Source organism: Anopheles coustani, chromosome 2 (genome assembly GCF_943734705.1).
Source record: "Anopheles coustani chromosome 2, idAnoCousDA_361_x.2, whole genome shotgun sequence".
NCBI classification, from domain to species: domain Eukaryota; kingdom Metazoa; phylum Arthropoda; class Insecta; order Diptera; family Culicidae; genus Anopheles; species Anopheles coustani.
The window spans coordinates 90418260-90433467 of record NC_071289.1 but is presented as its reverse complement, the minus strand read 5'-3'; the positions used below and the strand labels follow the sequence as shown (position 1 = coordinate 90433467).

General features: G+C 44.6%; 1 protein-coding gene across 1 annotated transcript; it reads right to left on the bottom strand.

Annotated features, from left to right (window-relative positions):
• On the bottom strand, positions 1-9079 carry LOC131265293 (collagen alpha-1(XV) chain-like). Its single transcript, XM_058267553.1, has 4 exons — positions 9075-9079; positions 1565-1656; positions 116-657; positions 1-72 (listed from the first exon to the last, which is right to left on the bottom strand). Exons 1-4 carry the CDS (start codon positions 9077-9079, stop codon positions 1-3), a joined length of 711 nt encoding a protein of 236 aa, XP_058123536.1.
• Positions 9080-15208: the final 6129 nt, after the last annotated feature.

Sequence of the window (15208 nt, the reverse complement as noted above, 5' to 3'; positions counted from 1 at the left end):
TTATCGCGGATGCTGAGGGTATCCGCTTGTCGTTTCAGCAAAGCGTGGAATGATTTCTTTCTTCGGAAGTGGCTGCCATTGGGAAAGATAATAAAAAAACTGGTCCGGTACTTACCTCGAATTTCCGCTGCAGTTTGGGACCTGCCTGCCCGATGTACACTGTCGAGGCGGTATCGAATACTAACTTACGTGGCTCCTTCTTCACCATGAGCACACCGCTCTCCAGGCAGTTGTAGTAGAAGACGATCTGGTCCGGCAGCACCTTGAAGATCATCTTCATCCAGCTCTTGCCGTACGGCACCTGGAAGGAAGCGAGTGCCTGGCTGTCGCGCTCCTGCTTCGCGTCGGTGTAGTACAGCGTGATGTTCCACTGGTCGCCGGCTGCGGTCGGTTCGAGCAGCAGGCCCAGCTGGACCACGGTGTCTAGCGAGTTGACGACCGAGAAGACCCAACCACCGGAGCTGGACTGCGGTCTGACGGTAGCTATGATGGCGAAGTCCTGCAGATGGTCGGAGAGGATGAGCCGGAACGGTGACTTCAGGTCCGCCTCGCTGCTAACGCCGAACGCCGGAAACCCGTCCAGTCCATCGACGAACTTGACCCCGTTCTGCAGCGGTATCTGGATCGCTACCATCAGATCTCGTTCGGCGAGTGCATCTGGTTGAAAAAAGTGGAAAATTCTTTACTTAGTCACGTGGTGTGTTGTAAAAGAGATTCTTCTTATCAATTATAATAAAGAAGGAAGAAGAGAAAATTAATGTTATTAAAATGAGAGCAAATGTGAATTAAAGGGGATTAGAACATTGTTTCCAAAACACAAAACCGATTACTTCTTCGGACAGATTATTTATGTAGCTGTTCAAAGATGAGCAGCTCGCTTATCAATACCATTTCGCGACGGTGATTAGTTTGATCCGGTGAGTTTTAGATCCGGAGGAAAAGGTTGTTCGAGAGACCAACACTTATTAGAAGTCTTACATGGATAGTACGATAGTGTTTTTTGAATTGATGTTGTTGGAACAAAAAGTGAATATTGTGTTGTATCTTGTTTTTGAAAACATTATCATTGCCATCATTGAAAACACGAAAGTATTTTTAATAAATTTGTGATGTTGGAAAAGAGCGTTGAACAGTTACAAACGATCTATTTTCGAACAACCATGCTTTCGATTTCGAACACCACTGTGGGGTTATGTCCATTGCATACATCTTGGCGCATTAACTTCAAGTTGTTATCTGCATGAAGCAACTTTAACATAATCATTCAATACGGCTAGGGGCTTCACAAAATGCTTTTTATGATTTTCTTCTCCATCGTTGATTGTTTGAAGCCTCTTCGAAATCTATTTTTATGCCATAATGACTTTTAAGCCGCCAACAGTCATATTAAAACCTGTGCTAAGCCTAGTTTATGTGCGTAACCCAACATGATCGGCGTGAGACGAGACTGGGCAAGGCTTCTTTTCACACCCATCCTCCGTGTGAGATGCCGATCGACGTCGACGATAAGCTGGCCGGGATCGTTTGTTGGGGCAGCAAACCGGCAGTTCTGAGTCACACTTACCTCTGATGCCTTGGCCGCCAAATATGTTCAGCTCCGATGAGGTCACCCGGTGTGCGATGCAAATCAACGTCACTATCGTTCCGCAAAGCCACCTGCAGGAGAGACAAGGGAGAGAAAAGGAAGGGTTGGTCAAAATTAGACATGAATTTAAATGAGGGTTCGAATCAGATCGAGTAAAGTTTCCGAGCGCCCGGCAGATGATAGAGCGATGATTGTTAAAAGGGTGAGCCCGACCACCTCAAAGGGATGGATGTTGTAACGAACTTTCGAGTCGGTTAACCCAACTGGCTGGTAGTAGTCTTTTATCGCACTGCATTACAAGCGACTCCATTTGAACTTTAATTTACGATCCGCGCTCCGGCGATTTCTACTCATCAACGAAATGTGTGAATTATATCACGGAATGTCCTAATGCATTTGAGATTTCAGTTTGTTAAATCACTCAAAATATTCAGGCTAAAGCGGCACAAAATGATAAAGTGGAAAGCTCAAAAACTCATCCGCCGGGCGTCATCTTGAGTGACATGTTGTGCTCAATTGAGTCACCGCTTGCCCCTTTCCGCCCGTCGGGTTGAAGATTTATGCTTGCCCTGTTGCCAAACATAACAAAAAACGATTCAAACGTATTGCTTGCAACACGCGGAAGACGTTATCGGTGACAAATGGAAATAAACGAGCAACCGGAGGGAAATATGTTTCCATGTTGAACGATTTTCCTCCTAAATCGGGACCCCGGGAAGCTAGGGGAGCGCGAAAACAAGAAAAAAAAATTCACGGAAGAGTTTGATTTGGTAGCCTAAAAAAAATAAACGACCCATCAGCAGGATGGCTGAATATGAACGAATGTTCCTCTTTGTTGCCATATTTCGTTTCAGGCTGTTGTTGAATTTTCCCCTAAAACCCGCGCAGTGCCGTTTGGCGAATGGTTTCACGTGACACGTGGACGCGACTGCGGAAAAGCTACTGACGATGTAAATGAAACCGATTCGTTTAGTGTTGGCCAACTGCACAGGTGTATCCGATTTAAAGGCTCCGTTGTGAAAAAATAAAACCTCCCGGACTGCGGAGGACTCGCGAATCGTACGGTCTCCGGGTCGCGGGGGTCGTAAAAATGGATCAATCATGCAACCAGGTGACAGGTGATGAATTTTCCCCGGCCTGCGATAAAGAAAATATGGCGTCGTCAGGCGGCAACTGTGTATTCATGTATGGTTCATATGGTTTGGTTACGAAAAAAGTAGTAGAAAATGGCGAACGTCTACGAGAGCTGCAAGGCATGGAATGGGATTTTTCCGTTGACCTTTGTCGTGATTTTTCGAAGATTATTTCAGCAAACAATTTATGAGCGCTGTGCAGTTCCCATCGCATTGTGCTATTTTGATTTGGAATAGCAATTTATTGCACGAAAGACACCACGCAGAACGAAAATTACCCTGTTGGCCTTGAAATTTTAAATGCTAAGAATTTAAGAAAACACTATCACCAACATAAAAAAAAATACTATAAAGCTGAGAGTGGGCAAATTGTGAAAATGCCAATTGAATTTATAGCTTTTAAATTCAGCTACATCATTCGCCGCAATCTTGCTCGTCGTAAAAGACTAATCAACGTGCAAAAACTTGCGCGACCAAAAAAGTGGAGAAAATGTTAGTCAAATTAAATCATAACCCCTCTACGCCCCATGCCACATCCATGCCACCCATCCAACGCCATTTGTTTTATTTCGAGGCAATTTAATTTAATGTGCCCATACTGATATCACAACGATCGTGCGCCGCGTTGTTGGCGCTTCCGTCTGAACACATTGTGTATACACATTTGGCGGAGAAATTATGTCCCGTCGGAGAGTCGGGTTCATTGGCGAGTCGCGACTCGGGTGGGTTTTATGCCGCTCCAGTGCACCCAATAAAGTTCACGCCCGTTGTTGGGCGGCGGATTGGAAAGGAAAGTGCCAAAGGCAGACAAACCCAATTCTAAACAAACACATCGCCCGAAGACCATCAATCGCATACGTCGCCCAGCGAAAAGTGAATGCCGGGGGAAAACGAATGTCAGCGTTTTGGGTGGGTTCTGCCTTAAATTTATGATCCCCCCCCCAGCATACAGGCCGCTACACAATTGGAGGGCGTAATTAATTATAAAACTATTGCCAGATCCAACGCCGAGAGCAATCGGGCAAAGATGTGGCCACGGTTCAATTCGTTGCAGATGTTCTTCGCTCCGAAACCACTGCGTGTTCGAAGCAACCCACTTCTTAAGCAAACTAGACCACAGCACGCGGAGTGGGTTGGCTGGTTCGTCCCGCGCGATAAGAGTGGCTCATTTTCCCGCGGCTTACGGAGAGGGTTCGAACAGAAGCATCCAAGCAACTTAGCCAACTTCTTCGTCGCGGTGGAAAAGGGGGACAACAAGTGTCGAGAAGATTAAATAGCATTTCTCCGAGCTGGATGACTTTAATTATTTATTGCGCCATCGGGTGAGAGGGGGGGAAAACTGTCTACAATCGACGAGATTTCTCCCACCAAAAACCTAGGATACGATATTTTTCCCGGGAAATGAAAGCGAAATCGCAACACTACGACCACTTTTCTCATGAACCCACTTGTTGCGCGGTTCAAAGTGGGGTTCTTTTTCCTCCTTTTCTCATCGTTCATTTTGTTTTCCATCGTAGAAATTCAAATTTTACCAACTGAAACAACCGGTTTGTGGGTGGCTTTGGGTAAACATTTGAAATCCATCTTTTTTATGCTAACAGAGCGCAATGAATGGAAAATCTCGGATGGTACGGGCACTACTTTTCGCAACGAAATATTTTCCCTCGTTCGAAAGACCCGGGGAAAAAGTTTTCCACCCATTCATCATCATCGTCGTCATCGTAGATCGAGCGAGCACCGTTTGACAATCGAGGAAGCGCTTCGGCTTCGACAAATGGACGAGTGATCGGAGAGGAAAAATGAGTTTTCCTCTTCCGTCCCTTTACTCGATTTTTTCCCGCCCCGAAATTGAGAAGGATTGATGCCACGATTGAACCGTTGTGCTTGTCGGAACACAAATCATATCCGTCCCCATCAAAAGTCGACCACCGTCGGCGGGATTTGTTTCTTCCGGATGGAACTGACTTCAAAAGGGAAAGGAAAAATCATGCCCCGGCAAGGGGATCGCATTTCCCCGACCTCACGCTGGGACCCTCGGGTTTAGCAAGCGACCATTTTTCTCTATCGTTTGATGTTTGATCCGTTTCCGGTGCGATGGAAAGTGGAAGTGCGGATGGACCAAGGGCTGGTAAGTAAATGGGAAAATCTGGAGAAACGAGCAAGATCGTAGTTCATGATTTGTATTAACTTTGGACATCTCATTCTTGGTTTAACAACCATCTTTTCGTGTACCGCATTTATTAAAGCACCGAAAACAAAAAAGAAAGCTGAATGATTGACAACGAAACATCACTTTTTGATACGGTCAGTTTCGTAAACACAAAAAGAAGATTGCCTTATTTGCTTTGACGTATTTGCATTTCAGTTCATTTTACGACCATCCCTGTTTACATTTGTTCCAGCTGTAGAGAAGCGGGTTTCCCACGATTATAATAATGTGCTTAATTAAATGGCGCTCTACATTCCGCATCACAACCCCGACGGTTTATGAGAACACGGTGTTGCGAGCGTCATTGCCTCAAATGACAGGGATCTAAATTATCACTCTGGGCTCAATATTTTCATCACTACACGGGCATTAAAAAGACCTGCTATGGAGTAAAAATTTGCTCTCTCCCACGGAAAAGCGCTCGAACAACCATTTTACGAAATTTTTACGCTCAACTGTAATCAATGTTGGAAGTCAAATCATTAATCATTACTTCACCGAAACGCGATACTAGGAAGCCCGAATACGTAAAAATTTCCCAAATAATCGTTAAACATTCCACAAATATCATCCACAAGGTGAGTGGAAAACAAATCTTGAAAGTTCAATACATCCACTTCCACTTCTGCTTCTTTCTAGGTATAAGCTGTACTCATACTTCAGCCGAATTGAACGAAGTCAACTTCTTCGACTTGTTAATTCAAGAAACTCTTGTTCTTTCCCTCTCACAGCCTACATCAACTTCGCGTTGCTCATCGTCACTGAAAGTATGTGGAATTCTATCGCGAATGTTCAGTGAAACATCAAACAATCATTTCCGCATGATTCAGCTTCAATTTACGGTTTTCTCTGGCATACGTAAACTCACGCTTCGATTAAGGGGCATTCCCGAAGAACATCCATATCAAATAACAGGAATTGACTGTTTGTGTAAATGTCATGATTCCTCCATTTTGCATTTGAACCCGTGGTTGGTATATCGCTGTGTTTGCAGCGATGAGTTCAAAACAGTTTTCAAGAGATCGTCAGAAAAATTCATTTTGTTTATTATGTGATTCGCAAAACTTTCCTCATTCGGTAAGCATAATTTGTTAAAGTTGTATGAAAATTTCTATGAAAATTCTATAAAACTTTTATTCATTTTAAAAAGTATTTTTTTACCATCTGAATTCCATCCAATTCCAATTAAGCGTCCACACTCGTTCCAGATAAATAGTCAAAACAAAATTGAACCCATAACTCGTCTGTCATTAGGATTTTGTATCTTCATCCAATTAGAAAAAATCGATGCCTGCTACGGATCATCGTTTCCCGCGAACGGGGAAATCCCTCGTAAAACTAATCGCACTCCACCCTCCAGGAGTGGTCCGCTGTATCGTTTCTGGCAACCCGATATCCTTCCACAAAAAGCTCCACCTCATTGCACATTAAAAAACGACTCCAAACTGGTCCATGCAAAAATGGCGTCCGTATTGGTGCGCGACCTGCTGCTCCAGGAACGATAATGGTTTCCGCGGAATGCAGCTGCAGGTGAACTTGATCACCCAGTTGCACTGTTTCCCATCAGCAGTCCCCAAAGGGCTCCATTTGCGGTAGGTTTTATTTGCTGGCGGTTGAATGTGATCGTTTATTTCTGTGTGTGTAGTGTTTGTTCTTTTTTATCCTTTCCACGTTCCACGCGAGCGCAAATCATTGGCTAAAGGTTCGATAACCAAAGCACCTAGGTCCAAGAAGTATGGGCGATAAGGTAAAATCCCACTCGTTTGCGTTCCGCACACAAACAGACGAGAACCGAGGAAAGCAAAAAAAAACAGGGTGGGCAATGCTTCCAGTAACAAGTTCACCCACAAACCACCATCCCCGGGTGGGGCTAATTTTATGGGTTCGCTTTTTCCGGTTTTATTTTCACTGTTTGTTTTCTAAAGTAGCGATCTCCCCAAGGGACTGTCCGACCCTCTCAACAGCATCGGAGTGTTGCACCGAGAGCTGCTGTTGAACGCAAATTTGGGGGAGAGTTTATTACTCCGGAGTTCGGTGGGAAGTTTTGTTCTTTTCTATATCGTTTTTCCGTCCCTATCAGATCCGTTTGCTGAATAATTGAATGTTTATTGATTTTCCTCCCGGCGCGTTGCACCCTCAGTGCGGCTTGAGTTCGCCCAGTGGCCGAAAAATGGAAAAAAAACCCACCGGAAACCTGCAAACGATGGGGGCTCGGCACACACTCAATTAGGGTTGGGTAAGCCCATTTTCAATTCCTATTGGGTTCTATGAGCCCGTGTTGCATTTGGAGGTGCGTCCACTTTTTGGACTCCAGTTTCAAGCCCCTTTTCGAGAATTGTGTGTTGTACAATTTGACCAAAACACACTTTAGCTGTAAAAAAGGCATGGTAACAATCCATAACGCAATGCATTTGCTTCTCCATTTATGTAATTCTAGCCCCCGTTAATTTTCGGGCAGCAACAATATGCCCCAAAACACTAACCTCAGCCAGGTGGGGATTAATGAGAAAACGAATCGAAAACACGCACCCCAAACAACACACGTAAGCTGCGCAAAGAACAACATTTGAACAAGCTCTAAATCTTCAGAGCGGTAAAATCAATGCGAACACACATGGCACCGAGTGGGCAGCCTGGAATTATGAAATAAACACCCAGCATTTACACACTTAATCCACTGTTCGTGTCGCAAGTGCTACCGAGTTAAGGTGGGCGGGGGGGGGGGGGGTTCCCGCGTGTTAGTCTTTTTTTCCTCCCCCCTTATTGGTTAGCTTTAGGATTATTCTGCTCCCAAAGGAAGCCATGTGCTTGGGGATTGGGCGATAATTGGATGGTTGGTAGAACAAAAAAGCTGAAGTTATCAAACTGACAGAAACAAAATCGAAAGCATTGGACAAAAACAAAAACCCAAACCACCGACATCGACTCGACCGGAGAAAAGGTGGTTATTTTAATCGTCCCCAATAGATACGACAAAAAGTATCGTGTGGTCGGGGGGAACAAGAAAATTAATTTACTTCACGTTAGCCAAGCGATTAGATAAACTTTTCCGGGTTTTTGCTACCCGGCTACCGAATGCGAACCTGTTTCAAGCCATGAGATGAAGACAAAATGATTGGGTGTAAGAACACTGTGGGTGGGTTTTTTTTCTTCCTCAGGGTGGCCATCAGAAAACCCGAGAAACAGTAAGTTGAGTCTTGTTTGCCTTCATATTTTTCTTACCCATAAACACAGAAAAGGGAACGAATAACATGTTTTATCCGGTCGCTCCGGTTGCGTTTGGAAAGTGGGTGCTCTCAGGTATGTAAATATTTGACGGAAAAGTTTCATCAATCGGTAATGGAAATTCAACATCCCGGTTTGTTTTATCCTTTACTCTCGGTGAAGATCCTTTCGGTCGATGGATGACGATCGATAGATGATGTTGGTTCGAATCTGGTTTTCTTGGTAACAGCTACTATATTCAACACGTGTCTAAGGATATATTATTGGAGATGACAAAATACTTCAGTAAAGAATACGGTTGCCTGATGAATTTTTAAAGACGTTAATCATGTGAGTGTTATAAATTAAATTTTTGAAACAAAAATACAGAATGATTACTTAAAATGTATTCAAGTTCCAAAGAAATGCATAGTTTAAAATATTGAATAACGATAAAAAGATTGTTTTGAAATGTTGTAGATAGCCAGTTTTTCTTATTTACTGTTCTGTTCATCACACGGAACTCGTTTGTTACATCTAACATCTACCAGCTCCCTTTTGGTTTTGTTTGAAAGTTCTCTTCAGATAAACATCAAGATTGTATCAAAGATACAAACCAGTGTACCGAACAGCTCAATCTAAAGAGCATTGACTCTAATCAGATTGTTCTACCCGAATGCCCTTTGAAGAAAAGAAAGGATTTGCAAAAGTCCCCGCGCTACAAGTTCCTCGTGCTCACCTCCCAGCACATTGTTTATTCAACGTCATCCTCCACACCAGACTTGATGCAACTTCAAACCATGTTTCTACGTCAACAAGAAGACGACGATCGGATGTTTACGGAATCGAAATAGACGGAGAAACTTCCCTCGTGAACGTTAATGGGTCATTGGAACGGCGCACTCTTGCACAATTGCCCTTGTACTGCACCAGGCGTACTTACTGCATCTTCAGACCTCATGAATCATATTCGCCTTTTCTGTTTGCCATCTTCTTTCTATACGTGACTCGCCAAAACTTGACTGCGAATTTATTTTCGTCTTTGGTTTGGTTTCGTGCTGCTTTATTCTTATATTTCATGGCTTTTTATGGTACTCGAGAAGGGAGAGACCATTCGTGAATGGTGACACTCGTGAGACACCTTGGTTTAGTTAAGCCGCTACCGGGGACTAACCGTGTCGGCCTTCAACGTCTAACATATGCTCACACGACATTAGTCGTTGCCTGCGAAAACTTACTTTCGACTCGATTCTTTCGCAGCCTCAGAGAACAATGTGTGCATACTAAACCACGACCGGAGTGGTTTAAAGCCTACGATGTTGACAAACACCTCCCACCGTCTGCTGCCGATGACTGGGTCAGTCGACAGATGGTGCATGCTGAAATATTGACTCATCCCCCAGGAAAAGCCGGAGAAGCCAGCACCGGCGGATGATCGCACCGACGAGGAGTCTACCTGAGTCAACGCAAACTCCGACCGTGGGCAAATTGATACTCTCTAATCTTCACCTGCTGGGACGAGTTGATGGGGTTTTATTTTTTCCTCTCCCCCCACCCCCCACGCCAACTTCGGAAGCTTCGCCACAGGTGGCCGGCACGGTTCGCATCAAAGCGCGCCCGAAGTGCGAGATGGAAGGAAGCGGTCTATGCATATTTACGAAAGTTAAACACTGGCCCGCAGCACATCGTCACCCCGTGGTCTATCGTCTCTCGGTGGACCGTCGGATAATGATTTATGCGAGAGCCTGAGCTCCGCGAGCTTTCTTCGCTCGAACGCCAGATACGTTGGCGTGTCAGCATCGTGGGAATGATTTGATCGACTTTTGACTGATTGAATCGGTAGCGTGGTGTGAGATGGAAAAGTTCGTTCCTCGGATTACGATAGTTTGGTATTTGTTTGACTTGTTCGCAGAAGCAGTGAGAGGTCTCGAGAAAAGTTTCTTATTGGAAAACATGGGCTCTGGTGTTAGCAATTTTCCAGATGAATTTTCCGAATACGTATGCGTATACGATTCTGTGCCACATTTTGGTTACTTTAACATATTAAATTATGTTTTTAATTTAAGTAAATAGTGTAGGGATTGAGCCGAGCTAGATGAATATTTAGAAAAATAGTAATAATGAACGAATTGATCGAAATTATAAACGAATGAATTTAGAATGCGGAAAAGACAAATTAAAAATGAAATCATTCGCTAGATAGTTGACAACGAAAAAAAAGAAGCTAAGAGAGGAAAAATAGTTGAAATTGAAATTTCAAATATATGTATAGAGAAATGTTTCGTGGAGATCACGACAAATAGGTCGATGTTTTTGAAGTTATTCACCAAAAAAGCACTTTAAAAAATAACATGCATTTGATTGAGGGGAAATTTGTTAAATAAAACAAAACGTCATCTAGATTGACAGTTTCTTCAGTTAAAATTCTATTCCGTAATGTGGATCAACTAAAAATAATGGGGATTACCCGACTAACCCCACCCAGTAGTTCCGTTTAAAACATATAGCCCCTTCCTACGGCTTCCTTCACGTTTTATTCCTCCGTTTGAAAACTCGTTTGCATCGCAATGCTGAACCGTTTACCCAACTCCTGAAACGAACTGCACACATTGTATCCGCCGGCCGTCGGTATGCTTTTCGCGGGCAAACAGTGTTCCGAAAAAATGTGTCAAGGGACCACCACTCTTGCACGACGTCTTTATTTAATGTGTTTGGGGTTGCTAACGTTTGACATTAATAACTGTCTCTCCCTCTCTCGACATCCGAATCGAACGACAATCGCGACGCTGGCACCGAAATGCGCCACTCAAACGAGAGCCAAAAAGGAACCTCCACCGGACGAGATAACGTTCGAAATGTGTCCCCCATCGACGTCAGCGATCAATCAGCGATCGTGCGGTGGATGCAATTTGACAGCAAACTTCCGCCGACTTCCCCAAACCGGCGAGGGAGTCAGCCTCAGGGATTCGGGGAAGAAAATGCCGCCCCGAATGTCGACGCGCGGATTGGCAGTGGTTTTAATTGAAATCAACATCGGCCCCGGCTGGGTAAGCAATGCTGTTCAATTTTTAATTTGATATATCATGAACATATTGCTTGCGCCCGTGTCACTTGTGCCGCAGTTATTGCATTTGCTGTTTGCAACCGACAGCGAGAAGCGGAACCAGCGGAACTGGTGCTATTGTTTTTCCGACCGGTTTGTATGTCACTTTATCATTTATCATATTAACTCCTCCAGTTCGCCTCGCTCGAACATTCCCGAACGGCTAATGAAGTGCTGTGTAAACTTGTTAAAAGAAACCGAATCGGTGCTAATTGGTGACTGAACTTTAACTGCCGCGTGGTTTCGTTGTATGTTCGTTGTTTTCTTCTTGTCCGATTGTTTATTTCAGTTCGACCTTTGTGATCCCGTGCTGCGGAACGGAAACCGCGGCGTCACCTTAACCTTACGGCACGAGCCGATGGATTTGTGCTTTTATTTCTCATCTTACCAACGATTTTGGCGGGCGGTTTTTTGTCCACTTCTTCGAAAAAGTCGTAAACGAAACCGATCCGGTTTTACCCATGGATTAAAACAAAGGTCCCAAGTGCTAATCGAGCAACGAAAGAATAATGACCTACATCCGCAGGAAGCGTACGGGAGTCCGATATTTCATACCGACACACTTTTTTAAGCCTTTGTTGTGGTATTATTGAGATTTTTATCGGTTTCCCGAAGTGCGTAAATTAAACTTTATGGAAAAATAAACGCAAGCAAAAGTGTGTGGAGAAAAATCAATAACGAACGCGAATGTTTGTAAGCTTCCTACCTAATAACGCACAACGGCAACGCGTGGAATAGAAATCGAAAGATGCAGCGTCGATCGGTTTGCAAATCTTACAGACAGTCCCGCCTGCTTTGGTCTAAGTGCAACAAAATCGGACCTTCGACAACCATGGCGTCATCATCCGCCGTTCAACCCATCCGTTCGGCTGGAAACGTGTTTTTAATTTTAACATTTTACGACTATCGCGCGCCGTTCGTCCCGGTGGCATTCGCCGGTAGGTGGTCTTGCGCATCGTATCAGATAGATTAGTAATAAACAGCGGGTTTTATTCGCTGCACGGTTGCTTCTTGGAGGGTGTTGGGTGTTTTTCCCTTTCGAGCTTCTCTTAAACGGGGCCAACTTTGATATGAATGCTGCACATTCCACTCCAAGCAGCTCGTGATGCAACAGTTCTTCGCTCGCAGCATCGCTGTAGGCGTTGACCAACTAACCCTTCCCAAAGGTTTAATCGAGATGTTAACTTTGTTACATGTTCTTGATGTCGTTGTTTAGTTTTTAGCAGAAACTTCACATTAAAAAAGTACTTAATCCTTGACATCTTCTTAATTAGTGCGAACCGCGAAAACCGCATGCTGTTTCTTGCCTATGATAACCCTTAACAAGAAAATGCGCGCTTGTGTAAACTATCATGGCTAAGCGCTGCGAAGCACACCGCAATCTCGTCCGTTGCCATGCCTACGATGATGATTCCAGTTTGTCATGTTTGTCTCCTTATCTGGTGACATTCAACCACGCGAACGTAAGCCATCGTGGGTGCTCCCAATTTCCCATCCTGCATATCCTCGTAGGGGAACGGAAAGGTTGCGACTCCGGTGAACGGGCTCTAATTCACGCTCCTCCGGCGTTGCACCTTTGGAACCTTCGGCGAACAATGGCGGCTCATCTTCATGTCCCGCATGTCTTAATGTTTAGCGCAAACGAATACCTCCATCCCAACCCAGCGATGCGCACATTCCTCCCGCCACGCGGATAATCCACTTGGAACCATAAATCATCACCGCAGCGCTCGTTGACACGACGACCCGGGACGCGTGTACGTTCTCTTGTGAAGGGGGAGGGAGCGGGAAACCGAGCTGGGGGAAGGGAGGAAAAACGGATTTTCTGTCACATGTCTGCACGGAAATGAGAACGCACGAGCCGGTTTCGGGATGGCGATGCGTTATCCTTCCGGGAGGAAAGGTTCGTTGCGTGCTGCAGACATTAAGCGGAAAAGCACTTTCCACTCATCCGACCTTCGGGGGGCGACGTCAGCCATACAACGGCTGCTTAACACAGTCGTCCTCCGGTGGTGGCCGTCGGACACGACGTGTGCGCCAGCATAAATGAACTCTCCACAAAGTATATCCTTATTATCGCTTATGATTGTTTATGTTTTGCAACCGCAAACATCGCGCGCCCTCTATTCGGAAGCGAGCGTTCCGCCACTTGACTACGGACTTAGGAGCATCAGAACTAATTTGTCATCTCGTGACCTGGTAAGGTGAACCTCTTCACTTCTTCCGTCGGGCAGCTAATAATACTATTAAGGCTCCTACCGGGCAGGGTTGTTGGAGTCCATTTTTGTTTACCTATTATTCGCACTCCTTACAATGAAGACGGGGGGTGTCGTTCAACGGTTTGGAAGTAATTCTATTTTCTCCACAACCGCCCGGTCGTCAAATGGGGTCTCATTAGCGACGACTTAGATTAGATTACTAATCCCCGCCCATAGACCTTGGGGTAAGTGCAGCTTAATTAACCGTTCTGGCGGATTAGGTCGATGACAAATGTAATTCAGTTGAAAAGACTGATGTGACGAGAATGAAGTTCTAAATAATTTTAACACAAAAACACAAAAAGAAGCGCTTGTTTGGTTTCTTGAAAATTCAAAAATGTAGTACCCGCGAGAAAATAATCATAATCGGGATGACTTATGCTACCTGGAACGCTGGTTTATTGAATGCATTTGTCGAATTCCATGAAGCGTTGCTTGATGTTACGTGCCGCCCAATCTTAATCGACACTCACGGGGGTTATCGAAGTGGGATTAAATAGAGTTCAAACAGTACAGCAAATGTTTTGAAGCTGATAACTGATTTCTCTGACGGCATCTTAACGGGGAATGTGGTGCGCCAGCCTTCACTTGAAGTAACATTGAATTTTTTCGACAGAAATTTGCATTCCTCGAAGCTTGGGGGACTCGTTGCAAAAGAATTCTTTATCAGTTTCGACCAAATTCTCCGTAAACCATGCATCATCGACTGGGGATTATTGACTTTCGGTAGCGGATTTGATTGTTGCACTTTGTTTTTACAAGTTTTGTTTTCTTTCAAGAAAGATATAGAATACATTGTTCATTGTTTTTCAATCGAACAGAGTTGCAAGATTTGTTCTACAGAAAACCTTGAAGTTATAATTCGATCATCATACGCCAGATTGAGTCATGATCAAGTGCAACATCAATCAAAAATTCACGTCTCTGCAGTTGCATCGGTTTCTACTCAACACCTCCGAAGTGCATTCTCGAAACCTCGATATAATTGCTCATATTTCCATTGTTTGCAGTCGCGTCCGGTGCACTTCACCACCTTCCTCTTCACCTTCAATCGTGCCGTTGTGAGGTCGTTGTAGTGGTATGTATTTAAAACCACTCACTTGATATGGGTTCGATGCACTTTCGTCCGCCCCATTTCCACGAACCGGTGGAGATTGGGAAGAGGGAACTTTTTTGGCAATTTTAACATGCAACATGCACTCCCCGGCCCTTTCCTCTCGTTCGCTTCCCGTTGCACCGCGATCGTCAATCATCGCTGAAAATCATGAAAACGACGATGGTGTTGCTGTTGCCAATCATTGTTGATGTTAATCGACCGAGCGCCAGGATTATTAGCTGATTTCGTGATGAAAATTTGTTCAGCTGATTGAAGTGTGACCAGCTCGTCCGTACGGCTCGGGCCTCGGCTACGCCCCGCTCTTTGCCTCCTACACAGATTTTTGCTGCTAGAAAGTATACACACAAACATCGCCCCACCGGTTCGTGACTCATCGCAAAATTCTGTGATTTGCATTAATTTGCAGCGAAGCTTTGGGGGGCGGGCGCTTGTTTTTGCTCTGTTGACTGATGGAGGTTCGCGTGATTTGCGTTCAAGTGGCCGGTAGCGTTTATCCATTCATTCGTTCACTGTGTTATTTTAGTTTACGTTTACGTTTTTTACCGTCTTCATTCACGCGTGGCAAAACGACCCGCTAGCCCCGAGTGTTTGCAGTCAAG